The following is a 27,868-nucleotide window of genomic DNA, read 5'->3' on the forward strand; positions in this document are numbered from 1 at the left end:
TAACTTTTAAAATTGTATTTTAATGAAAAAAATACTGTATGAATAGAAATGGAAGTATAACAAAGAATTTTTAGCTGATTCATGAAAACAGAGTTACCAATAGAGGAAGGAAATACTTGATATTAATCTTTTATGCTTAGCTATTTCTCCTAGAAAATTGATACGGATACTACACTACTTTTACACCACAAACCTAAACACATTACCCAAAAGGAAATCCCATTACTGAACTTACTTCCAAGTGATGCTTTTTGGATTGGGGCTCCAACTGACAACTATATAATCTTAACCATTCACCACTCTAATATCTTCATGTTCTTTTTTATTTCTTGTATGCCAAAAAGATGACAAATAATTTTAATATCCTGATCCTAACCGCATATACTTAGAACTAAGGCTCACCAATATTAATGGATCTGATTTAAAAGTATGCTCAGAATTGCCTGGGATTCAGTAATATTTTTGTCTGACAATGCATAGGGCTGTCATTTACATAGGGCAATGCAAAAGTCTCTTTCTCTCTCTCTCTCATACACACAGACACACATTTTAGATTGTACTTTTCTCAAGAGCTCCTTTATCTCCAGTTATGAAATCTGGTTACACTTTTGCCTCCCTCTGCACTGTGATCCTGATTGAAATGGTGGGATGGGCAGGCGTAGGAGTGTTTTTAAGATGAAAAAAATGAGAAGGAAAGTCAGGACATCCAATCACAGATCTCATCTGAAGTCATGTACTTTGGCTTGAAGATGTATCTATGTGGCAATATAGGCTGATTCCCACAAGGCTTCCTGCCCCAGTTCTTAGTCAGACTTTGCGATGCACTAAATCAGCTTCGAAATGTCACCCAAACTGGTTTCTCACACTGTTATCACTCAGACTCAGACTTGGCAGGCAGCCAAGAAGATGGTGTGTGAAAACTGACCTATGTTGATCTGTATGTGTGCATGGCACCAACATTCAAACAGCTGGCTCACTGCATGGAACCACACCTGGAAAGTCTACATAGACAAATCCAAGGTGTCATGCAGAGAAAAAGTTATTATTTCCCTGGGGAACGCCCTTCCTTCAGATGTCAAGGAGATAAAGAACCACACAACTTTTAGAAGACATCTGAAGGCAGCCCTAATTGGGAAGTTTTTAATGTTTGATGTTTTACTATGTTTTTATATATGCTGTAAGCCATGCAGAGTGGCTGGGGAAACCCAGCCAGATGGGCAGGGTATAAATAATAAAATTATTATTATTAATTTGGATTACATAAACATTCTGATTCTGAGCACACTTATATTGAGAAGCAAGTCCTATCACTGAAATATCTGTAGGACCTCCTCTTGGGAGGACTACAAGCTCATTAAGGTAAGTTTAAGATCAATGGGGCTGACTTTCAAGGAAAACGTTAAGATTGGTACAGTACTGTACAAGGAAATGTGCACTTTTCCATTTCCTTGCTACATCAAAGTTGTACAAATCACTGTTTCCAATTTGCAGTGCGTTCCTATGCAAGTCTACTCAGAAGAAAGTCCCAATGAGCATAATAGGACTTAGTCCCAGGTAACTTTGTATAGGATTACAGCAATAGTTATTTAAAGAAAGTGATTGAGGTGCCAGGTTACTAGTTTTTAAAAGTTATTCAGTGTATGATTGCCCTTTGGCACATATTGTCAGATAAACAAACTAGTTTTTCTCCCATAAGCTGTTTAGGTTCATGAAAGAACAGGCGTGTGCTCCCGTGTTCCCCATATTTAACAGTGTTCCTACTAATATGCCTTAGTATGGTCCACTTTCCAACACAGAGACTATTCAAATCAGTTTCTAGTGTGCTTGTATCTTCCTAAAATTGGAAGAAATATATTCAGACTGATCCATTTGAACATAGAATGGGGATAGATAAGCATTCAATTATGTTCCTTGAAATAAAATATCTATTATATAACAAATAAAAATATACATATTAAGCTAGAGGCTGGCAAGCATTAAATCCATTTTAGACATTTGCATATTCTGCAAGTGAAGTGTTCCAACATATCAGAGGAAACCTTGGAGGGGGAAGGAACACTTGCCTAGCACAGAACAGGAGCCCAGATTTTTTTGGCTCAGACAGGTTCATTCAAAGTTATGACGATCCTTGCCTCTTTTGATACTGTATTCTAAGCTTCTCCAGCTGTTCGACACATTGCGTCTGGGCCAGCTTCAGTGTCCGGTTTTCTTCTGTCAGGTCTGCATACTCCTTAGTCAGCTGAGCAGCATCCATGTTTTCTTTCTCAGCTTGATCTAGCCTAGAGATCAGCTCCCTTCTGGAAAAAGAGAGAGATTTTTAAATGTCCTTTGAGTCCCTTTGGCTTGGATCCTAAGAACTATGAAAAGAAGGGAAACACATTAAAATGCTGTTCTGTGAACTCTTAGTTAGCAGAAGACTTCTGTATCAGGGTGAGTTACAGAATAAGAAACAGGAAGAAGAAAAACACTGGCTGTGACATATGAACCCTAAAAAGTGGTCAAATCTAAAATGTAAATATTATATAACTCACATTGAAAGCTTAATCCTCCGTGAATAAACTGAATACATGTATATGGGTAATGTTTAGACAAACCTTTGGTTTTGATTTTCCAATTAATCACATCTTCTCCTCCCAAATAGGAACATAGGAAGCTGATTTAGATGGAGCCAAACTATTGACCTATCTAGTTCAATATTGTCTATGCAGATTGACAACAATTCTCCAAGATTTCAGACAAAATATCAAAAGAAGAGTGGGAACCATAGTGGGAAGTGATATGACAAGATAGCCTGATACCCAAGGCCATCAGATACATGGGCCAAAACCATCCACAGAACAGTACATTGTCTTGAGAGTCAATGTGTTAGATGGCAATTTTTAGATCCAAATAATCTTCTGACCAGATGGTATTGGTGACATGCCAAGACTCCATACTCAAAACAGGTAAGGACAAAATCCATGAATGATACGCACCCCAACCTCTCCAGGTCACAGGACATGAATTTATGATTGCTTTTCTCTTGCCTATGGATGCCTCTGTGAATTTAACCTTTAAGCTTGCAGTGTAGACAGACAATGCAGAAAAAGAAATAACACACTTGGGAGGAACACAAGAAATTTCTCTCTTTGTGCCCCCCCCGAATGATATCCTGTGTTAGTCATATTCAGGGAAGACCCATTTAAATAAACTAGTTTACTCTCAGCATAACTTAGTTAGATGTCACTCATTTAATTTTTACTAGTCTCTTTGATTAACACAGAAATTCTTCATGCAGATGTTACCTTTCTGAGTATACGACAGTTATTTAGAAAAGGAAAAACACACTTACTTTCTTTCTTCAAGCAGTGCAATTTCCTTTTTGACTTCATAGTATTCTTCTGCTATTTGGCAGTGCTGTTTGAACACCTGCATAGATTCCTTTGAGTCATGGCAAGGAGGTAGAGGCTTAATAAACATAAAGGGGGAAATAGTTTAAGGTCTTTAGCATTCAGATGAATAATCAGAAATGAAATTTAAACTGAGATGTTATTTTAATATAATCATTTGTGTTCTTATAATGAGTGGAGCATTGTGTCATGAAAGTATTAGCTTAAAAAAAAGACACCCTCCGCATCTGTTATAAGAATAGTAGTACTGTATTAATTGGCAAATGGTATTAAGGATCTCATTGATTCTATGGAACATTCACATTATACATATTTATGAATAACAGCTTTGGCTTTATAATAATTATTTAATTAAATAATGCAACAAAGCAACATAAGCTAAATTACGGAACACAGAAGGCAATGTAAGAATGACCAATTATTCCTAAATATATAAAAATCCAAACCTGGGCTAATACCTCTCACAACTAGAGCCCTGGTGGTTTGGCTATGACCTTCCATAGCCCATGACTTACAACACAGATAACATCACAATCCAATTCATGTACAGCCTTGCATTTTGTTAATCATATCAAATGTAGAGCATTTCCCACAAGGACATAGCAAGAGCCTGTTGGATCAGGCCAATGCCCATCTAGTCCATCATCCTGTTCTCACAGTGGCCAGTCAGATGCCTGTGGGAAACCAGCAAGCAGGATTCAAGCACAGCATCTCAGGGTCAAGGCAACTGAGTCTAACAGATGCAGATGATGGACAAGTGAGGAAAGGCTGAAATTCTGATGTAGTACTCCAGGCAACAATAACTGGGATGGGGAGTGGGAAAGATGAGAACTTCCTACTACTTGGGTTGGTCATTGCACTCATAACTAATGATGCAACAAATAGTTTAATATTCATGCTCTTCAATACTACAGAACCCCAGTGATGGCTCAGGAAGAGGGCAGAAGAGATGTTCTCCTGGTGGCACAGAACTTGTCAGGACAGGAGTGAATATGGTGGCTGAGCTAAGGTCAAGCAAGTTCTGGGTTGCTGGGAGGGGCTCTCCAGGTTGCCAGAACTGCCCTGATTTTGCTGCAGCCTTGCCCCACCCAATCTCTGTCCCTATGAGGACAGCAAGACACCTACAGCTGCTGAGGAACTGTTTATGTATCACAATTCATGGTTCAGGGAGCACATCCTCTAGCTCAGGGGTCAGCAACCTTTTTCAGCTGTGGGCCGGTCCATCGTCCCTCAGACCATGTGGTGGGCCGGACCATATTTGGGGGGGGGGAATGAATGAATTCCTATGCCCCACAAATAACCCAGAGATGCATTTTAAATAAAAGGACACATTCTACTCATGTAAAAACACGCTGATTCCTGAGAAGGCAATTGGGCTGCACCCAGCCCACGAGCCTTGGGTTGCCTACCCCTGCTCTAGCTTCTGATGAGGTATGCTTTTATGTTCCCATTATTTTTCATTTTCACTGCATCAATGTAGGCTGAGGCACAATGGAAAATGAACTACGTGATGCACCCACCACTTCCTCAGTTCACTTCATACGTCTCTCAGTTATTGCCCGTTGAAATTCAGACCACAAGAAGTGGGTTAAGCTAGAAGGTAGCATACTTACTGCTAATCTTCTGGAAATTTCCAGACAGGAATTCCACACATTCTTCTCTTAAGGAGACATCACCCCTCCACCCCTAAATATGTCCTATGCATGTCAACACTGTCTAAGGAGGGTTCATTGATTTATTTATAAAATACTTTGCATTGATTCCGCGGGTGGGGGCGGGGGGCTTTGTAGGTTTGGCAACAGTTCCATTTTTAAAAAAAATATATTTATTAAGATTTTTAAGATATTACAAAATGAAAAAAAAAAGAAAAACACAAAATGAAAAACAGTTAAAAAAACCTCAATCTTTCCATTACTTATTTTTCATTAGCTTGTTTCCCGGACCTCCTCACGCCTCCCTTTTTTGTATTCCAATTCAATTTGTTAGTTCAGCAAATCCTTCCCCTCTTTATTTATCCTAGTCTTTAATCTTAAAATATTGTAACATTAAATTTTTACCTATTAGTAATCCATTTTTCATATTCCCTTATAAAATTACAGCTAAAAACCACTTAATTTCTATCCAACATCGTAAAATTAATGAATGTTAGAACAATATTTCTGTAAATAGTCTTTAAACTTTTTCCAATCTTCTTCCACCGACTCTTCTCCCTGGTCTCGGATTCTGCCAGTCATTTCCGCCAATTCCATATAGTCCATCACCTTCATCTGCCATTCTTCCAGGGTGGGTAAATCTTGTGTCTTCTAGTACTTTGCAATAAGTATTCTTGCTGCTGTTGTAGCGTACATAAAGAAAGTTCTATCCTTCTTTAACACCAATTGGCCGACTATGCCCAGGAGAAAGGCCTCTGGTTTCTTCAGGAAGGTATATTTAAATACCTTTTTCATTTCATTATATATCATCTCCCAGAAAGCCTTAATCCTTGGGCACGTCCACCAAAGGTGAAAGAATGTACCTTCAGTTTCTTTACATTTCCAACATTTATTGTCGGGCAAGCAATAGATTTTTGCAAGCTTGACTGGTTTCATGTACCACCTGTATATCATTTTCATAATATTCTCTCTTAAGGCATTACATGCCGTAAACTTCATACCTGTGGTCCATAACTGTTCCCAGTCAGCCATCATAATGTTATGTCCAACATCTTGTGCCCATTTAATCATAGCAGATTTCACAGTTTCATCCTGAGTATTCCATTTCAACAGCAAGTTATACATCTTTGACAAAATCTTAGTTTTGGGTTCTAACAGTTCTGTTTCTAATTTTGATTTTTCCACCTGGAAGCCAATTTTCTTGTCCAAATTATATGTCTCCATTATCAGATAATAATGAAGCCAGTCTCGCACTTTGTTTTTTAATTTCTCAAAACTCTGCAGTTTCAGTCTATCTCCATCTTGTTCCAAAATTTCCCAATATTTCGGCCATTTGACCTCCATATTGAGCTTTTTCTGAGCTTTCGCTTCCATCGGTGACAACCACCTTGGGGTTTTATTTTCCAGTAGGTCCTTATATCTTATCCAAACATTAAACAATGCTTTCCTGACAATATGGTTTTTAAATGCTTTGTGTGCTTTGACCTTATCATACCACAAGTATGCATGCCATCCAAATACATTATTAAAACCTTCTAAATCCAAAATGTCTGTGTTTTCCAGAAGTAGCCATTCTTTCAACCAGCAAAAAGCTGCTGATTCATAGTAAAGTTTAAGGTCTGGCAGGGCAAATCCGCCTCTTTCCTTTGCATCCGTTAATATTTTAAATTTTATTCTAGGCTTCTTGCCCTGGGTTTGGAAACAGTTCCTAAAGATCAGCATTGGTGGACAATCTGGCCAAAGGAGAGCTTTTATTCTACTACTGACCTTCTCCTGCAATGTTAAGATGCAGGGAAGAGTTTGCAGTGTTGTGTTCTTTCCATCACAAAAAGGCGATTATATACCCCTGAAACTAATCTTAGTTTTTATATGGGGGGGGGTAGGGGAAAACCTGTGGCCTTCAGGTACTGTTGGACTACAACTCCCATTGGTCCTGCTGGTTGAGGTTGATGGAAGTTAGAGGCCCAACTAAATCTGGAGGACCACAAGTACCTCAGATCATCCTTTTTGGAGGTTAAGACCTTCAATAATATGTTATTGTCCTGCACATGGCTAGACCTACAGCAAGTTCCACTGTCTAGAGTGGGATTTATTCCCAAGTACACATACAATTGCAGCCTAAGGCTGGAACCCTATCCTCCCTTATCTGAGAGTAACCCCCCACTGAACTCTATGAGACATTGTAAGTCTAGTAAATAAAAGTATTCTGATATGATCTAGATCATCATTCAGTAGTTATTCTGGAGACATCTTTCTGTGCCTTTGAATGAGCAGCACCTTAATTCAGACAAAAATCAGTGGCCACAATTTGTCTGTTACCATGGGCTGTGTGTAACACACTTTGAAAAGGGTAAGTAAACTTCTCACTATACAGCAACAAGCTGCTTAAGTAGAAAAAGAAAATACTTTTTTCATTCATCTTGACTCAGTTTGTTGCCCAGTTGAGAAGCACACAGCATTCCTCTGATCTAAAAGAGAATCTATTTCTAACCCTGCTCCCTCTTTTTAGGCTCCTCTATTTGTGGCGAAAAATACTTGGAGTCACTTTGTTGGGAGTGGCACAGCACATTCATACTTGCATTCAGCCTTTTAAAATGGCATAGTATTTTCGCTAACCTTCAATATGTCACTTCAATAAGAGTTCACTAAAAGAAGAATGGCAAATGATTTCACCTAAATAAGTGATAACGCTACAACAAAGAAGCAGATGCCTGCTTGTAATTCTCTGAGTTTAGTGTAAATATTATTGCTATTTCCATACCCCTTGTCCAGTGTGTGCGGTAAGATCTTAAACATCTTCTCTCCTTCAATCTGAACATGGTTTTACCTACTTCCAAACCTGACCTTCTCACCACTGGGCTTTTCTGTCACCAATATTTTCCTTCTAAAGACTGGCTACACATAAAGCCATGGGAGATACAAAAGGTTAAAGTGGACATCAAGCAGTCAGTCACTGTTCCTTCAGTAATTTTTATAGGGACTGCATGAGGGGACACAACAAAAGCTCTTAGCACATAAACATTTAGGGAAAGGCTATTGTTATGAGCAGAGATACTCTAGGATTTGTGTATATATTATCTATGAGAATGGGAAACTATGGCAAGTCAAAATTCCTATCCTTAGGAATGAGGCCACATCTTCCAAGGTACGGGGCATAATTTGTGGGGGCTGTACCCTGTTCACCAGGGTACACAGCCCCCACATTTGTTTTCAATATCTGGAATTAACCTAGAACAGCAGTTGCCAACCTTTTGGGGGAAACTGGAGAAAGTACCATGCCCCCACCAACCAAGCACACACCACAACCTAGTATATTAGCTACAATAAAATGCTTCTTTCAGGTCTAATTTCAGCTGGGGCGAGAGGAGGCCCCTGTGGACACTAAGGAAAGCTTTTGTGAATGCATGTGCACCTAGAGGTGCCATATAAGCAACTCCTGACCTAGAGCATAAGGTGTAGGAATAAATCAAAGTGCCCCTGAACAGGCTCAGGGTGCATTTCTCTCATCAATGGAGTAAACAATGTGGGTTGTATTTAGGCACCACAAATTAACCCAGCTTCTAGATCAGTGTTTCCCAACCTTTTTTGGGCAAAGGCACACTTGTTTCATGAAAAAAATCTCGAGGCACACCACCATAACAGCCCCGTGACGTCAGCGCGCAGCGCCACGCCAGGAGGGACGCACAAAAGTGTAAGTTTCAATTTTTTTCCCTCCCCCTTGCCTTCCTTCTGTGCCAACCGCCAAAAAGCCAAGAAAAAAGCCCAGACTTTAGGGCAGCAGGTCGACACGGAAGAAGCTCCTACCTAAGGACAGGTGCGACGGCTGTGTCCTCTTCTGCCACACTTGGCAGCCCTGCCTCACGGTCGTGACTCCCACCCTGATTTCTCCCCGCAGGTCGAGCGGCACAGGCAGCCCAATGTGTCCAGCCCAGACACAAGCCCCGCTTCCCCACTCTAGATCCTGAATGCGACCAAGTGCTCTGGACTCCCGAGCAGGGTGGGAAAGAGGACTCGCATCTGGTAGCCTCCGGGCTCCTCGCCTGCTCGAGGGATGGCATTGCAGGCAAGCTGCCGGCCGTCGCCATCGCCGCCCCCTCATGCGAGTGGACCTGCCCGGAGTGGTGGGCTGGGGGAGGCTCGCTCTCTGTGGGGATGTGGCCCACACGCGCGGCCCCGCTTCCTCCTGCCCAGGGCTGAGCTCCTTACCCGCGATCTCGGTCTCGCGCACGCGGATCCCACTTATTCCGAAGCTCGCGCCACTAGCCGGGGCTCTCACACCGTGCCAGGGCGAGGCGGCGCGGCCCACTGACGTCATCGCGGCTCGCCGCCGCCCTCGACTTCCCTGTTCCCTCCCCTCCCTCGGGTCGCCGTGGTTACCAAGGACTGCAAGCTGCTCGGGCGAGCGTGGGGCATTAAGTGGGAGAAGGAAAATTAAAATTAAAACTCGCCTGAAGGCCGCCTCTCCGGATATGAAGCTATCTTTCGAATTTTTTAATTTTTCCCGCGGCACACCAGGCAACATCTCGCGGCACACTAGTGTGCCGCGGAACAGTGGTTGGGAAACACTGTTCTAGATTCCTGACCCCCTTCCGTTGGTCTAGCAGTAGCTCTACTGCAAGAGTCCTCTAAGAACCCTGAAGGGCTGGCCCAAAACATTATGCTGTCTCACACGAAGGATATGAAAACTTAAGAATGTAAGAAGAGCCTGCTGTATCAGGCCAAAGACCCATCTAGTCCAACATTATTTTCTCACAGGGGCCAACCAGATGCCCCCAAGTAGGACTCCTTCCTCCTGTGGTTTCCAGTACCTGGGATTCAGACACTTCACGAGGCCAAATATAGAAGCTGAGGAGAGTGGCAGTTCTGTCTTACTTCAACCCTGATGCCAGGACAGCATCTTTCACCACACCTGAGGGCAGCAGGTTAGCTTAGGGATGCAGGGCAGATTACCTGGGACACACTGATCTGTCCTACCATAGGCTGCCACTGCTCCCCACCTGCCAGGAATGACCAGCAGAGGAGGCAGTTGCACTCTGCTTAATGGTAGGGCCATTACTGCCAAGTGCCTACATAGAACACCATTAGGAAACCAGTTTTGTTACCAACACCTGTGTGGAGCTTGAATTCCACAATCCCATTCAGCCTTCGCCAGCCCAGTGCCCTTTGGATCACAACTCCCATCAGACTGATCAAGCTAGGTTGGATTGGAGCTGGCAATCAAAATCAACTGGAGGGCATCAGATGGGCAAAGGATGGTCTAGTTCAGCAAACACCAGAGACTTTCAGATCAGAACTAAATTTTGCTCAGAGTAGACCTAGTGAAGTTAATGAACATGATTAACTAAGGTCCATTAATTTCAATAGATTTACTCTGAAGTAAAATTCAATTGAATACCACCTGGGTTTTCTCCAAACATGACCCACTCCTCCAAAAGAACTATCCATTACTAGGTAAGGGCCTAAAAGAAACACTAGTACAGTTTGTTGGATGCAGGAAACCAAAGAGAAAGATGTTTGAGATTTGAAATGCTCATAAAAGCACCCACTGTTTAGTTTTTGGACAGGAAACAAGACATCTGTAAAGACCAGGACATTTGTAAAGGGCAAGGACAGGTTTTAAAAAATAGCAACAAAGGGCAGGATAAACATAACAGAGATTCTGAAAATGTGAGACTATAGTTCTACAGTGAGGGCTTAGGAGGCTAAATGTGCTTTGGCTGAGGGAGCGGGGGGAAATGACTGTGTCCCCAAATATAAAGCTAAATCTGGGGGTAAGAGAAAAGAACAAATGGAAGTGATAACAGTGGTTCTCGTGTGAAACAAAGATAGTGAAAATAAACATAGGCTTGATGTTACGCTTAATTAGTGCATGGTTTCGATTAATGGCCATCTATAGTTTTCTTGGCTATTTAAAAAGTAACCAAATGCATACTTCTGGTTTGTGCCCAGTACTCAACTTGCCTTATAATATGTTCAGGCTTTCATGAATGTTTCTATTGTTATCCTCTCAGTAAATCCCCTTTCCAAAACTAGAAAACTTTTTATTCTGGATTTAGGCAGCCTGTATCTTTCTCCATCCACCCCTGGCCTCCTATAAAGAGAAAGGCAGCCCATCTGTCTAACAAATCTGTCATTTCCTTCTTTCCATGCCTCTCATTCCCCCAATGTCATTTTTAGTCAGCCACTTGCATGGATTGCTTACTGAAATTTTAATAGCTCAAGTGGCCTCCATCTTGTATCTTTAGAGATGCCCGTCCAATTTAGTCTGTCCCCTACCATAGTCAGATCTAAATGTGAGGTGGAAAGCATGTAGCTGTCCTGTTTTGATCAGGTTCATCTGTGTCAAAACCATGTTCAGAAAATCTTAAATACTTCCAAACACATATGAACTTGCATTGAACCATTCACAATATCATCAGGCAGCAAATGACTGTTAGATTATACAGGCTGTACTGGAATAGAAATGTAAGAACTGAGTTTCCCAGCACTTATAAATCAGACTTCTATTAATTATCTAAAACCTTCTCTGTCGCTGTTTTTTATTTTCCTTTGCAGGAAAAACCATGGCACAGAAAACAAAGAAAGAGGAATACAGGAAAGAATACACATTTGCCTGATTGATGTATTCAGAACTAAATACTTGCTCTGCATTTACGGCATACATCAGGCTTCCTCAACCTCGGCCCCCCAGAGGTTTTGAGACTACAATTCCCATCATTCCTCACCACTGGTCCTGCTAGCTAGGGATCATGGGACTTGTAGGGAGGATCATGGGACTGGAGGGCCGAGTTTGAGGAAGCCTGACACACACCCTTTCCCCCTGTATTTCTAAATGTCATATATAAAGTGGACTGAAGAAGCATGCATATCTGAAAGAGATGCATTCTTGTATATTTATTTCATTCACAAATGTGCATTTCAAGATTTTTACATCATATTTGAACACCTGCGATGGCCCCTGCATTTCAAGTGAATACTGAGAAATGCAAAGTTTCTTTGTGGCAAATACATGTTTGCTATCATACAGGCTGTTAAGTTGTGGGCGAACATGTCAGACGACACAGCGATTCTTTAAACAGCTCTTCTTTATTCAGATGCCAGAACAGAACTAGGCTGAGGAGCTCAGTCAGCCTGCTTATATAGAGCTCCAGAACAATGCAACTGTTGCCATTTTCTAAAACTATCCAATCACTGAACGTCACTTTTCGATCCTTCATTTGCATACAAAACTATCCAATCACTGAACGTCACTTTTCGATCCTTCATTTGCATAACTATCTACAGTATCCCCCTGCTGGCCCAAGGTGAGAACTTCAGTACATAACACAGGCAGTGACTGCTTAAGTGTACATTGGGCGGGAAACTTGGTAACATGCGAAATGACCCATGGGGAGGTGGGAAATGTTATGTGAAAGGGGCCTAGGGACCAAAGGATTCATGTACCCACTAGAAGGTGCAAGGCAAGGGAGCCAGCAAAGAGAACATCACACTGCAAAGTCTACAGACAGCTGGTTAAAATGCCTACTGTCACTGTAACATTTTGACCAGGCAGCTTTAAGGGGAGCAAGTGGGACCAAACTGATGGAAGGTGGGGTAGCAGAATTTCCACATTTTGAACTAATGTTTGCTAGAAAGCTTCTGGTCTAGATTTTATTTAAGGAAAGAGAAAAGAGCAGAGGTCGTTTGCTGCAAATAACCAAATGTGGAAAGTGCATTCTTTCTTTTTCTAGATGCATGATCTCAATCTGGATCTGTGTTCTTATTCTAGTGACGCACTTGAACATGTACTTCAAGCCGTCTATATTCAGCAAAGTTCTTGTCCTTACTGGGACATGTTTTTTATGTAAATTTATTAGGCTGCTCCTAGTTCAACAATATAAAAAAGGTTGATGACAGGAAACTTTATTGTCTCTCCAAGCCTTCTGCAAATTTAAAAGATTATACCTGGCTGGTAAGGATAATTTTAAAACTGTTAAATCTTATTCTTGCTTGCATAGTGCAGCATACAATATACGTATACATAGCTGACTGGTATTAGCATGCATACATTGCAGATATACCACAGGCACTGTGTTGGTAACAGTGCCATTCACTTCCCCCAATAAATATTAACTAATGGACCACAGATTCAGTTCCTAAAGGGAGACCCCTTGCCTTTCCGGACCTCAGGGCTTCTCCCTTTTCCTGCTCATCATTATTAACTTTATGCAACATTTCTCCTACTGCAGAAGGGTTGGATTCAGTACTGAAATGTGGAAGGAATAAAAGACACTGTTTCACTACAGCTGCAACAGAACTTTCTTCTGTGTAAATATGCATAGGACTGCACTGTAGAATTCATGAGCTGAATTGCAGCTCCATCTACTTTTTCTTAAAAAAATAAAAAAGGCAGTTCACCCTTTTTGGACTGACATTCTTGGTGGGTGAAAGATTCTGTCCCTCGCCTTCTGCTCCTTTCACCTTTAAACTAGTGTGGAGCCAAGAATTTCTCCTGCATTTTTAAAACTATTCTCTGTTGGTCAATGATAAAAGAAACTGCGTCCAAAAATTATAAAATGGGAGAGTTGATTTCAATGAAATTCTCATAGGTGATGCGAAGCACCTCACTTCTGAGGTGGGTGAAGTATCCTTTCTTTTATTCTGCACATCATCTCATCAGAGGACTGCATTTTGCAGACTTCCTGGGTGCCTGTGCTTCACTTAAGCTCCAGGAAAGCTAGCCTGAGTAACTACTCCCATGTGCCTTTTTAGATCAGGAAGTGCAGGCAGCTTGGGAGAATGCAGAGTACTAGAGAAATATTTACTGGAAAGAATAACTCACCCAGCACCCTTGGCCCCCTCACAATGAAAAGGTAAGCTAACAGACATTCTAGAGAAATTCTCAAGTGCCCTGATAGTGAGGCAGAACACTGGAAGCCTCTTTCACTGATGATTGTGTGTGTGTGTGTGTGTGTGTGTGTGTGTGTGTGTAGAAATCAGGGCACAGATTTCAGCATAGAACTGCTTTACAGCTGCCATCTGCCGTCTCTTGGGGTGAAAAGATGGAGATATATGGCGGCTGGGAGAAAGATCCAGAGGGGAATGAGAAAGAAAACAAAGAGTTTCAGTCGGATGAAAGGTATCTTTTAAGGTGTCTGGAAAGGTTGCCTCAAAATTAAATCACCTCCTAATACTGCTCAAGGTGGGATGAAATTTCTTTGTTTTTGCTACCTGAAGGCCTCCCATTGTCTCAGGAAGAGATATTTCACTTTATAAATGTGGGCTAATCAGCCTCATGTGACCAACATGCTTAAGTCTAATTCATGCATGAAGGGGTTAATACCACAGAGTAAGTTGTCCTGCCAGGCTTGGTTAGGTCACTTTCTCCTCACTTTGGGTGAAAGGTAATCAAGCCTACTGTTGTACCTCAGTCTACCAGAGAAGAAGAAGAAGAAGAAGAGTTTGGATTTGATATCCCGCCTTTCACTCCCCTTCAGGAGTCTCAAAACGGCTAACAATCTCCTTTCCCTTCCTCCCCCACAACAAACACTCTGTGAGGTGAGTGGGGCTGAGAGACTTCAGAGAAGTGTGACTGGCCCAAGGTCACCCAGCAGCTGCATGTGGAGGAGCGGAGACGCGAACCCGGTTACCCAGATTACGTGACTACCGCTCTTAACCACTACACCACACTGGCTCTCAGAGAAGCTCAGAGAAGCTCAACATGGCTCTAACATGCATCTCTTAAGTTCCTATACCAATAGTATAATTTAAGAATATTGCTGCCCGTGCAACTTTTCTAAATGCTGCATGGAAAAGCACATGAACCTGAGCTTTGGAGAGTTCGTAACATGTGGTCTTTTTCTATGTGAAGAGAAGAGGGAAGTTTTGGAACTCACAACGGCATATTTTAAAAGTCTAACAGCCTATATTTCCATGCTTTTCATTTTTATAGTTTGAGTACATACATTGACAATCACTCACTACAACAGGAGAAGTTCATTTTTGATAGTTATAAATAATCGTAGTTCACACTACGGATTTTTGTATTAAATAAAAGAGTCACCTGGAGCTGCTTTTCTAAATCTGGAAAAGCCAAAGGAAAAGCATTCTCAGGGGGTGTATCATCTGAAAAGAAAAGAAATGTAATTTATTATTTTGAAATCTTAACAATTATTAAGAGGCAGGCTACATCATCAGCTGATGTAAAGCATAGAAAAAACGTGCATGCTTATATTTCTTTCCCATCTTATACAAACATATATATGGTCAATTACTTAAAGAAGGGGGGGGGGACCTGAATACCAAATATGGCCCCTGGGCGCCTCTATCTAGCTCTCTGTCACACCCACTCTCCTCAGGCCATAGCTCTCAGCAGCCCTACTTCACAACCCCCTTGAGTGTTTTTGTCTGGCTGGAATGTGTCTTTGAACTCTAGTTGCATGGGTGGATGATAGAGATGGGTGTGTGCGTGTGGGTATAAAACAACCTGATGTACAAGGTGAAACTTGACATTTGCCTCTGACCTTGGTCATCACTGGCGTGTGGCCCTTGGGAAGACTGCCCAGATGGGAATGCAGTTCTTCTTTAAAAAAAAGTTCCCAACCCCTGCAGAGCATAGGCTCTACAATAGAAACAGAGAATTTGGAAGAAACGGATATGCTTTGCTTGGGGGGTGGGTGGGTCTGCGAAGGGTTGCAGCTCTTTGCAAATGATTTTACTGTACATGGAATCACCTTTAGGGCTTCATCCATCACATGACCACATATTTGACCACATCAAATATGTAACGTACAGTTGTGAAGAAGCCTGAGGCTGCCTTCTTGGATAGTAGCCCATTGAATGACAGCACTAAATGCCACTGGACTTAGGGAATCATGAAATTCAACTTAGTACTTTCTCACAGTTTTACAGATAATCTAAAAAAATAATAAAAATGACACATTGGTTCCATTAAGTCTAAGCCTAATGACTGCATCCATTTCCCCTAAAAATAAGGAATCAAGACTCATAAAGGTCATAGATAAACACTAGCTATAGTCTTGGGCTGGGGTGTTTGGGGTTTTTTTTGGGGGGTAGGGTTGTTGCTGCTGGTTTTTTGTATCTTTTTTATAGATCTTGTTGTGATTTATGTGAAAATTGTTTGGTTTAATTGTATTTTTTAATGTTTATTTATTGTTTATGACTTTTGTTATGTTGCAGTTACGTATTTTTTATGTTGTAAGGCACCTTGAGCATGGTTTGAACTGTGGAAAGGCGGCATTCAAATAAAATTATGTATGTATGTATGGTCAACAGTATGCATATAAAACCTTCCAGAACTTTATGGTTTCACATAGCACAACTCTCTGCTTCAGCTTGTTACTTCAGTGGGCTTGAACATGGCTTGTGCTGCTGCCTGTTGAAGTCAAGTTCTTCTATGCATTTTCCCAGCTCAAGAATGGATGACCGTCCGTTCCAATAATACAATTATATGATTCTATTATTCTTACAGTACAGTGGTACCTCGGGTTAAGTACTTAATTCGTTCCAGAGGTCTGTTCTTAACCTGAAACTGTTCTTAACCTGAAGCATCACTTTAGCTAATGAGGCCTCCTGCTGCCGCCGCGCCGCCGGAGCATGATTTCTGTTCTTATCCTGAAGCAAAGTTCTTAACCTGAAGCACTATTTCTGGGTTAGCGGAGTCTGTAACCTGAAGCGCATGTAACCTGAAGCATATGTAACCCGAGGCACCACTGTACATGCAAACAGAGGCCTGATCTCTCCTGACTGCCACTTGCATGTATTTTATAGGGACAGAGGACTAAAAATGCAGCATCAATACAGTTCATACTGAGATAGTCAGAACATGTAGTTTGTATTCTGGGATCATACCAGAGGACAAAAGAGGAAGGACCATCAAATATTACTATAGCAGAATGTCAAGAGTGGACAGCTGGGTAGTGGTGACATTCTCCTTTTCTCCTGGAATGAGAATGGAATGACTAGATCCCTGGCTGGTTGCCACAAGGCAGCATGAGACTGCTTGGGCTAAGGAGAAAGCTTTGGTGGGTTTGGTGTGGGCTCAAGGCTTTATTCTTCCTGCATCTGGTTGAATCTAAATATCTCTGGCTTATTTATATGCATGTTATGTGATATGATATCAAATGGCTCACTAATATCACACTGTAATACGTCTATTGTTTCTTTGGCCAACTAAGTTCTTTCAAGAAATAAAGGCAAGTATGGCTGGAAATAATCTTTCCTATGTTAAAGGCATTATTATTATTGTTAATTCAGAAATCCTGGATTTTAATGTAGCTGTAATTGGGCAATAGTGAATCTACCCAGTGCAATTAATAGCTGGAGAGGTAAAATTAACAGCTTTCACCATAGATTGTAGGATGTCATCTGGACACCAGGTCTACCTGTTGATGAACATTAGATTCCTACTGGAAAGCACTGAAGGATTAGATTTGATATTGTTTTTCAGAGGCCAGGTCTACCCAGCTTAGTGGACCTGGTGTCTAAGCCTTGTTGCCACTTAGTCACCAGGTCTACCAGAAACAGTGCTAGTTATGTATATATATGTTTTGCCTGGTCCTGGAAAGATTCCCACAGATGTCCATGAAGAGTCTGGAAAAGTCCTAAACCTTCAATTCTAAGCATGCTTGGCAAGAAGTGTCCGTGAAGTCAGACCTAATATTTTAAAAGTAGAATTGCAGCTGGTTTTTCAGCTACAGTGGCCAACCCAGCTTCCTCTTGGTATTGGAATTTGGATGCCAATGCTCATTCTATCAAGTCAGCTGCTGAGTCAGGCACCAGACTTGCTTTTCCAGCCAGTGTTCCAGGTGGACTGCAAGTAGGTATGGGGGATAAATGCAGTTGGGTTGACATTTTAACACAGAACTCCCAAAGGGCTTATCCAAACTTACCTTTCCTCTGCTCCTTCCAGGCATAGCCTGCAATTTAAAGCTCCATATCCAAGCACACCCCTTTTTTCTCCAGAGTTTCCCTGTGAAAATGCACTCTTTAAAGCTCAGTTGGAGCAAATGTCAAGCCACAGAAATCCCGAACTGGCATTTGCTCCAATTCAACTTTAAAGAGTGGGTTTTCATGGGGAAAGCTCAGGACAAAAGAAAAAATACTGAGACATGGAGAGTTAAGGCGTGGACCTCTGGCTGGAAAGAGTGGGGCCAAAGGTAAGTGTGGATAAGCCCTAAATCACAGTATGCAAACTGAAACACAGCTTTCACTCGCAATTCTCACTTTTCCAAATTTTGCAGTGCTGTTCTATAACCAAATAATGTGTAAAAATGTGTATATTAGGGGACAGTAGGTATAAATATGAATATATTAGTTAAAAAAACATTCAAAAATGCATGGCATTAGGTAAATTTGCTTGCAAAAATGTGCATATCTGGAGAAATTCACACTAAAATGTTGATGAATTTTCATGAGAACTTTAAAAAATAAATAAATCACAAGCTGATGCGGAACTGCAGAGAAACTGACTCAAGACTGGAAAAATGGGAAACTGAGAGAATCCAAAGTTTACAAATTTATCCATCCCTAGGTGCAAGTTTTCTTTGCTTTTTTTAAAGTACTACATATGTGTTTTAATCCTTTGCACAATTGTTTTAAAGAAAACATTTTCAAAACAGTTCTTTTCACACAAGCTGCTCAGAGGATTCCCAAGGGGCTGGGGAGGAGTGCTCCCTGTGATGTAATGACCAATAGCCAATCAGCACTACCCACAAGTAGCTTTTGCTGCAAACCGGAACTATTTCCCCCCACAAAGAAAAGGTTTGATTCCAAAGAGATGAAAGTACGTCTGCTCTACTTCTCTACAGCCGTTAGGTCTATCTTCAGAAGCCTCAACTAGTTGTGATGCTACTTGTGCCTAAACAATTAATATTGACAGTTTTAAAAAAATAAATATCACATGGAGGGGAGGTTATCTCATGGTCCCAATCAAAATCTCCTCCAGCCCTAATACTCATTGGTGCTGATGGGATTTTCATCAGGACCGTAATGAGGAGAAAGGGTTAAATCCCTTACATGTTGTGCACTGTGGTCCTAATCCTTCTGTCTCCCCTAGGGTGGCTATTTAAATATTGGGCATGTTAATTACCTTCTCATAATTAACACTGGAGTCCTCAATAAGCAAGCTTATGATAAGGGCTGTTACTTTCTGAATTTTATGCAACATCTTTATTGTCAGTTGCAAGTGTTTCACTTTCGCAGCAGAACCCTTTGTGCATTTTTAAAAAATCAAACCAAATATTCTAAAAGAAGAAAGTTGCATCACAATGAAAGGCCAAAAGGAAAGGCAACACATGACTCCAGTCACATTGGTAGAACAACTGGGTAGTTATAAAGCATTTTGACAAGGATATTGGATACTGATACTTCTTTTGGCAACTCAAGAAGCCCATACAACTATTTTCATTTCTAACTTGAGTATTTCTTTACACAATATTTTAAACAATTTAATAGTGGTAAAAAAGGTAAAGGTAAATGACCTCTAGATAGTTAAGTCCAGTCAAAGGTGACTATGGGGTGCGGCGTTCATCTCGCTTCAGGCCGATAGGAGCCAGTGTTTGTTCACAGACAGCTTTCTGGGTCATGTGGCCAGCATGACTTAACAATTTCTGGCACAACAGGACACCGTGAAGGAAACCAGAGTGGAAGGAAACACCATTTACCTTCCTGCCACAGCAGTACGTATTTATCTACTTGCACTGGCGTGCTTTCGAACTGCTAGGTTGGCAGGAGCTGCGACAGAGCAACGGGAGCTCACTCAGTCATGGGGATTCGAACTGTCGACCTTCCGATCAGCAAGCCCAAGAGGCTCAGTGGTTTAGCACCACCCACTCCCTGCTTTACCTTTACCTTAATTTAATTGTATATGATTTGGAAATGCCATGGATTGAACCTGGGATCGCCATCAGTGGTATATATCCAATTCCATACAATTTATGAAGAACATTTTAATCATAGAAAGCTGCATTATATTGGACAGGTCGGACTTTACCCAATTCTTTAAATTTAAATTATTTATATGATTTTTAGACAGCTTTTCATCCAAAGTCTCAAAGTGGGTTTTAACAATAAAAAGAAATATGAAAACCAGATACATTTTAAAATAAAAGCAACCAGTATAAACAATGAAGAAAAGGGTAGCTGGGATTCGGTCCAGAAACAGTGCCCAACAGTGCCCAGCTCAACAAGCTTGGCAAAAAAAAACCCCTTAATTTTGTTTTGACAACTTTTGCGTCCAGATTTTCACTTTTTGAAATATGGCAACCTTAGCTACACAACTCGTCTAAAAGCCTCAGAGAACAGAAAGGACTTGACTAGATGACAGAGGGTCAGCAATGATGGTGCCATCCATGCCTCTAAAGGGAGAGAGTTCCAAAATCAGGGTGCAATTACTGAGAAGGCCCTGCCCACCATTCAAATACCGAGAGCAATACTCACTGGCAGGACTACAAGCAAAGCTCTCCTGATTGATCTCATGGTCTGAGCTGGCTGATATAGCCTAGAGTTACATACTCTGACTGCAGTTCTCTCAGGTCTTAAGCACAAGGTATTTCACGTTACTTGTCACCCAATATTTCTTTCATTCAAGATGCCAGGAATCGAACCTGGTACCTTCTGAATTCAAAGATGTGCTCCATCACCAATGAGCTATAGTGTACAGAGGTGGGGAACCACTGGTTGGGTTCTAACTCTCATCAGCCCCAGCCAGCATGGCCAATGGTCAAGGACATGAGAAGTGTAATTCAACAACCTCAGGACCACCACTGGTTCCCACCTTTGCTGTAGAGTTTAGTCAAGTTGTCAACTCTGTTGTTGTAATAATGGTTTGGGGTAGAGCAAAATAAATTTTAAAACAGATTTAGCCGTTAACCATAAGAACAACTGGGGGGGGGGGAGCCACCTAAACTTGTTTAGCCTATTTCCTTGCTTTACCCATGACCAAAAAGCCATTTCTTCTGCTCATTCTAGTCCACTGCAGTGCATCACCCAGCCTCCTCACTTTCAGCTCAGCTTCTTAGTCCTTGCACGGTGGATCCTTTGCATCACTCTCCATCCTAGCTTCTCTTGATTTCTGGCTCTCTCTAATAATAATAATAATAATAATAATAATAATAATAATAATAATAATAATAATAATAGTTGTACCCTGCCATCGGACTGGGTTCCCCAGCCACTCTGGACGGCTTCCAGCATATATATAATCATGATAAAACATTAAACATTGTTTGCCAGCCTCACATATATATATATTCCAACACCTCCACTCAGCATCTTTGCTTCACAAAAGTTTTAAAGATTCTTGTTCTCTAACCGAGTTGCTTCTCCCTCCTCGTAAATTCCTGTTTCCTGGTCTGACCTTTTCAACTCCCCTGCAAGTAGGGCAGGCCCAATAAAATTTTGCTGCCTGAGTCAAAGGAAAAGTGACCACTCCACCCCTCCAGCAGGGGTGGGGACTGAGCCAGCAGGCAGTTGAATCATGCTTCAACACTGGTGATGGCACAACACCCAAAGGCTGGGTTAAGGGCTGTACAGGTCCGCAGCATGCACAGCTCTGTTGTCCAACACCTTCCCACTGCTTCCCACCCAGTAGAATCTGCTGCCCGAGGCGATCGCTCTACTGAGCCTTGAAGCTTATAGTCTAAACAAAAAGCAAACATTTTACAACTAAGAACAAAACACCAAATGGCATATCTGACTTTTAGAAGACACCTGAAGGCAGTCCTGTTTAGGGAAGTTTTTAACGTTTGATGTTTTATCCGCAGAGTGGCTGGGGAAACCCAGCCAGATGGACGGGGTATAAATTATTTTTATTTTTATTACTATTATTAATTGTAGTTTCATTCACAGGGACTCAAAGGTACAGGAGTCCTTTCAGGACCTGAAATTAATCTTAGTCATTAAAAAAAACAACCTTTGACACCAATGGTTAATGCAGCAATTATTATAAAACCTTCAGAAAACTAAGTCATACACAACTTTTCCACATAAATTATGCAGAGGGAGTATAACACGTACATGACAGAACTCTCTCTCCCCCCACCCTGCACTTTAGGCTGCAAAACTAAACAAATAGTCAGCAGTAATATAAAGAACAATGTCAACCAACTTTTTACTTCTTTTGTTTCTGAGGGAACATACAATCCAGACCAGCTGTTTCCTGAGAGCTTCCCTCAATTTGGTCAGGAAGGTATTTTTTTACCCAATCTCGTTTTTTCATACTATCTCTCTCTCTCTCTGTTGTCCTTCTAAAGATCCACCTAGAATTCTGTAATGTCGGTCTGCTGCTTTGCTAGGCTTGTGTCTTTCTGTTGTTGTTGAAAGTAATAGCCCTGATAAACAATTTCAACGAAACAGGTTTGCTAACGAGATTATAACAACTTGATGGATGGATGAGACCTCTGGGTTTAGGGCGGTATATAAATATAAATATAACAACAACAACAACAACAACAACAACAACAACAACAACAACAACAACAACAACAACAACGAGACCAAATCATTTCAAACACCAAAGAAAAATCAAACTGTGACACTGAAGTGCCAATTTGTGGCAATAATGGACAACCAGGACAAAGAACCTTTAATAAATTTGAATTTTACCTGCGGAGTCATTTAGACTGAAGGCAATTCGTATCGGTTTATCAGCAGGTACCCTTGCGGTGGTGATCATGTGGGCACTTGAGCCTATGCGTTTACTTATGTGTTCCAGCTGCAAAATATAAATATTGCATATTTTATGGGTCTTGAGAAGCCAATGCAATGTGATTTTAATGTTCTTCAAATATCTTCATAACTTCTCTGATGTAATCCTCTCTCAAGTTCAGGAATATTGCAAAGCATAATTACCTGCAAGTAAATTCCCTGTCATGATTCTTTCACATATAAGGTCCACAATGTGCAGAGAGAGGCAGAGCACAGGCACCATATATATTTCCAGGCAAATCCAAGTCTTCCATTGAACAATTGCTAGCCAAGACAATTTTTCAGAGAAACTCACTGTATTTGGCTGCCATTCTTGGCTTTTCCTAGGACAATGCAGGATTTAGTGCAATTATATATGTCTACAAAATGGGTTTAGGTATGTGGAAATGCATAATTGATCTGTGGCCAGTCCTTTCTAAGCATTATCATCTGAGATATTTCTACAGGTTTTTGTGCAGTTTAAGGCATTTTAAAAACACTACCACCAACAACCAAAGATTGATCAACGAAGGTAGTGGAGAACACCCATTAAACAAAACGACAGTGAAAAAGTCAGGGAAACAATTATTTGGCACAAAACAGCCAATTGCTTTACGAATGGGTTTTGCTTACAAATTGGCAGTATAAAAAAAAAACAAAAAAACAAATTGGCAGTATTAATATACAATGGTATCTTGCAATAGGTCAGATCACTGGTATATCTAGACGAATATAAAGTGATACCTCTGGTTAAGTACTTAATTCGTTCCGGAGGTCCGTTCTTTACCTGAAACTGGTTTTTAACCTGAAGCACCACTTTAGCTAATGGGGGCCTCCTGCTGCTGCCGCGCCGCCAGAGCACAATTTCTGTTCTTATCCTGAAGCAAAGTTCTTAACCTAAAGCACTATTTCTGGGTTAGCGGAGTCTGTAACCTGAAGCGTATGTAACCTGAAGCACTACTGTAAATGAGTTGTCCTGCATCCTCTAAAACATGGCAGGGGAACCTTTCGAGCTCCATGGGCCACATCCTTATCCAGATTGGACAGCAACCACCTGATGACACCATGATGTCAGGTTCAAGGTGCTGCTAAAACTAAGGTTTCCCACCTCCATTTTAGCAGGGCCTGTGATGCAATCCTTCCTGAATCAGGAAGAGGTTTGAATAGAAACTCCTGCTAAACAAAGGGGGGGGGCACATTTGTTTTAGCTGAGGTTTTAATGCAAACCCCTTCCTGATCGAAGGAGGCTGTATGGAATCCTGCCAAACTGAGCACTGCTCAGTTGTGTGCTCCTGTTCCCTACTGCATGCAGGATTTACCCTGCCCTTCCAACCCAAGTGACACCAGCTGGTGGATGTGGTTTCTGAAAGATGGCCTCACAGGCTAACTTATATCCCCCCAGGAGACCAAGAGCGGCCCACAGTTCAGAGATCCTCCCCCCAACTCTAAAAAGCCACCTAAAGTACATTTAAACCAGGTGTTCTGATGCTTACAGTGTAAATTTTTAGACAAACAGATATGTCTGTAACCTAACAGATTTCATGAGTGCAACTAACTTGTTTTAATTCTACATTAAATGAGCCCACGATAAAATAAGTTTATTAAGTTTGAAGCCAGCCACTTATTTGCTCATTGCAGCCGATTATCACCATTTGGAGCACCATTCCAGAAAATGTGACTACTGGGTCAGAGAGTGATCTGTTCAGAAACCATGCGATTTGTATACAGATACCAGATTTCCCCACAAATCTATAACTTCTACACTGCTGCTATAATATTAAGTGACTAACAAAGAATTAAATCTACTGAGTCAGTTGTAAATTACATACTCAGCAATGTAAGCAAGGTGCATTTATATTCTGCCATTGGCCTGTCCTGTAGTTAGTATGGCATTTAGCTGGTGGAAAAAACAACTCATTGCTCTGCCTCCTTCTAATGCTATACTTTTAATGTAATAGCAGGGGACTGGTTTGTTCAAACATCACTGGTAGAGATGGGGGAATCTGTCAATTTTAGTTTCTCATTTTTCCAATCTTAAGTTCAGCTCCACATTTTCCTATCAATTTGTGACAAAACACCCAAATGAAAAAGTCTATTTTTCTATACAATTTCGACTAATACACATAATTCTGCAACACAATTTTCCCTGATGCAATGCAATTTTGTATGTTATTTTCATTACTTTACCCTAATATATGCATTTTTGTGCACAAGCTGCAGAATTGCATTGCAAAATTTGGAGAAGAATCTCCAAATTTTGGTTCACACATTGTTTCTGAAAGTGCAGACTGGGTAGATTCACTTTTAACATTTCACCTGGAAAAATTAAATGCAGCTCTTAAAACTGCAAGAACTTTCAGAAAGTCTGGACTTTGCAGTCTTATGGCCATTGTATTTTATATTTTATATTTTGAAGCACTTAAAAAAATCTTTGATAGCAAGAACTAGTTCACACACAAAAACATCCTTAACACCATTCTCTAACAGCATAGGATGTTGTGGTAGTAGGCATAAATTTGGCCAGCCCGCATCTATTTTCCAGTGTACCTTGTTCTTTCAGCATTTATCTAGCAACTGTAACACTATCCTAGTTGTGAAAAGCATTTAAACATGTGCTTAAGCCAAGGAGTGTTGTCATTCATTTCAGGATGACACACTAATGCAATTTGCAGGCTCCGGAAGACTAACACATTGAACAAATTGTGTTCAACCTCAAAGTGACCCATTTAGACTATTAAAATGCAATACCCTAAATTACCAAAGTTAGTGTACCTGGTCTACTAAAGCACAAGCAGTAAGTACATTGTTTGTTTTGAAAGATGTTTGCTGTGAGAAGTTCTATGATATGTCCCATATCTCTCAGAGATGCTGTAAGATGATCACAGCAATATCTAAATCCGCTAATAGCTACACAAACACAGGTTGTAACAGTGTTAGTTCTGAAGAGAGCTTGCCAAAATCTTTAGACTTACATATAAAGGTTTGGGAACTCAAGTTATACCTTAGTCAATGCAAATAAACCAAACTTAGATCCATATTCTTTAGCTTAACTACCAGGCTATTAAAACTGCATAATAAATATTATTGATGCATCACTTAGCTTACTATCAATTATTTAAAATCATATCTATACATGTATGATTAAATATTCTTATTGAGTTTAAATACAGTACTGCTTTATTTTCTCTTCTTTACAATCACAAAAGCATTTGAGATGGTATAGATACATAATTATAATTTATTGCTCACAGTATTATGGCCAAACTAACCTACTGCAAAACAGACAGGAAGCGTGAATGAAAGAAAGGTTATATATTTGGAAAACCAACATCATCATCACTTTTCCCTCCACGAGTCTCCTGTGTTCATCCTTTGGAGAGCTTGGAACAATGCATGAAAGGCATGTTAAAAAGTGATCAAGCTATGAAACAATTTATATGTTAAAAAGCACAAGGATTTTGAGTACAAAGCTAAAATGTTTTTGTAGCAAAGCCATTTGTTTTAAAAAGCCATTCTCTTATCCTGGTAATGTCAGTTTCTTTTAAAACATTTGGTTTTCCACTTTTCAGAAAGGCAACTACTTTTCCTGTACACAATACATACATATAGTTTTCTCTGTACTTTACGAAAGAATCCCAAAAGGTCTTCCTCTCAGAGAATGAAACAAAATGAATCTATGCAAAGAAAGGACGGAAAGTTCATTCACAACATTCTCTGTGTGAACAGCATCAGTGAGCTAAATTAAAAAGAATTGCCTCAAATATATCCCTTTTCCCTCTCTCCTGATGAAACCTAAAAGCTTTCAATTTGAAAAAAAAAAAATCCCAAGGAAACAGTTCTTCAGTTCAATTGCCTGTGAAACTGAGTGATCCTTACTTTTTTTAAAAAAAAAAAAATCTGCAACAGAACTCAAGTTAAGTGTGGTTACAACTCAATCAGTTAGTTCAGTTTTCACACCTGTTGCCTTACCTCACTTAGTAGTGTCTGCACTTGTATAATCCAGGGCTGGCCACTGCCTTGGCTTGTCGCTGCCTTTATGGAGTAAAGATTCAATAGAAGAAAAGGCTGCACCTGCTACATAGCAGCAACTGACAAGGTCTGAGAAGTTGAAACAGCTGTCAGGGCAACATGCTGCTACCTGCACTTCCCATAGGCTTTTCAGTCCCTGAGGACCACCCTTTTCCGTTTCCCTTCACAATTTCACCGTTTCTTCCCTTCCCTTCCTTTCCAACAACGAAGGATTACAGTGTTGTCATGCTTCATGGGGCAAAAAATCCTTCCATCAGAGGCATTATTAAAGCGGTGAACTGTCAAGAGTCCAAGATTTTTAATTCATTAGTCCTGCCAAACCTAAAATATACAAACAGACTTGCTTCATAGGACTGGAATGTTTTCAGCATGACCCAATCAGTGTCTGTGTCTATTCCAGCAAACTGGAAAAGATAGCCTGACTCCAGTCAGCAAAAATGTCTGCGTCTCAAATCAGCTTGGGTGACATTGCCAACTTGAACCGGCTGCAAGCAAACTATCAGATGATAGCTCCCGCTGCTGTTACTGCTGCTATGAAAGCGAACAACTAGGTTAGATGTTTGCTGCTTCAGACCGGGCTCAGTAAAATGATACCATCCAATAAATGAGATGATAGACCTGCAGCAATGAAGAGACAATGGGCTATTCTTAGATGCACTGTATACTAAGGGTCTATTAATATTTTTCTTAAGGCATGTCTATAGCCATTCCGGAATTACACTGCCCGAAACGGAAGAGAAGCAATATGTTTTCATAAATCATAGAGTTTACAACTGATGTTTTATGTGAAAGCTTAGAACTGCTGAAAATACAAGCAAGCTAATAACTAGTAAATTGCACAGTCTCACCAAACGTCCCCCCCATGACAATATGTATATATCCTTCCTCAGTATGTATATATCCTTCCTCAGTCTATATAACATGTTGAAATTATTTTACATTTAAATTATTATACAATCATGATTACACTGAAGTTATGTTGCATTACCTTTTGAAAGTTATTTATGGAATCATGCTTATATGTATAAATATATATTTTTAACTCCCATATTAATAGTAGCTGTAAAGTGCTGCTTTTTTCTGACTGCTGTGGTAGAGCATTTCTGAGCTGCC

The 27,868-nt window shown here is 40.7% G+C and overlaps 1 protein-coding gene across 3 annotated transcripts; it reads right to left on the reverse strand.

Moving 5' to 3' along the window:
• On the reverse strand, window positions 1-27,128 carry MAP3K7CL (MAP3K7 C-terminal like). 3 transcript variants are annotated; one of them, XM_081199725.1, is made up of 5 exons: window positions 26,696-27,121; window positions 22,646-22,754; window positions 15,084-15,145; window positions 3,332-3,447; window positions 1-2,297 (listed from the first exon to the last, which is right to left on the reverse strand). In XM_081199725.1, exons 2-5 carry the CDS (start codon window positions 22,713-22,715, stop codon window positions 2,117-2,119), a joined length of 429 nt encoding a protein of 142 aa, XP_081055851.1. In that variant the 5' UTR covers window positions 22,716-22,754; window positions 26,696-27,121; the 3' UTR covers window positions 1-2,116. The 3 variants fall into 3 exon arrangements, with proteins under 3 accessions (XP_081055851.1, XP_081055852.1, XP_081055853.1); XM_081199726.1 differs by lacking the exon at window positions 26,696-27,121 and adding an exon at window positions 22,892-23,044; XM_081199727.1 differs by lacking the exon at window positions 22,646-22,754 and having other exon boundaries at window positions 26,696-27,128.
• Window positions 27,129-27,868: the final 740 nt, after the last annotated feature.

The sequence above is a fragment of the Podarcis bocagei genome (assembly GCF_964188305.1).
Source record: "Podarcis bocagei genome assembly, chromosome: 6".
Lineage (NCBI taxonomy): Eukaryota > Metazoa > Chordata > Lepidosauria > Squamata > Lacertidae > Podarcis > Podarcis bocagei.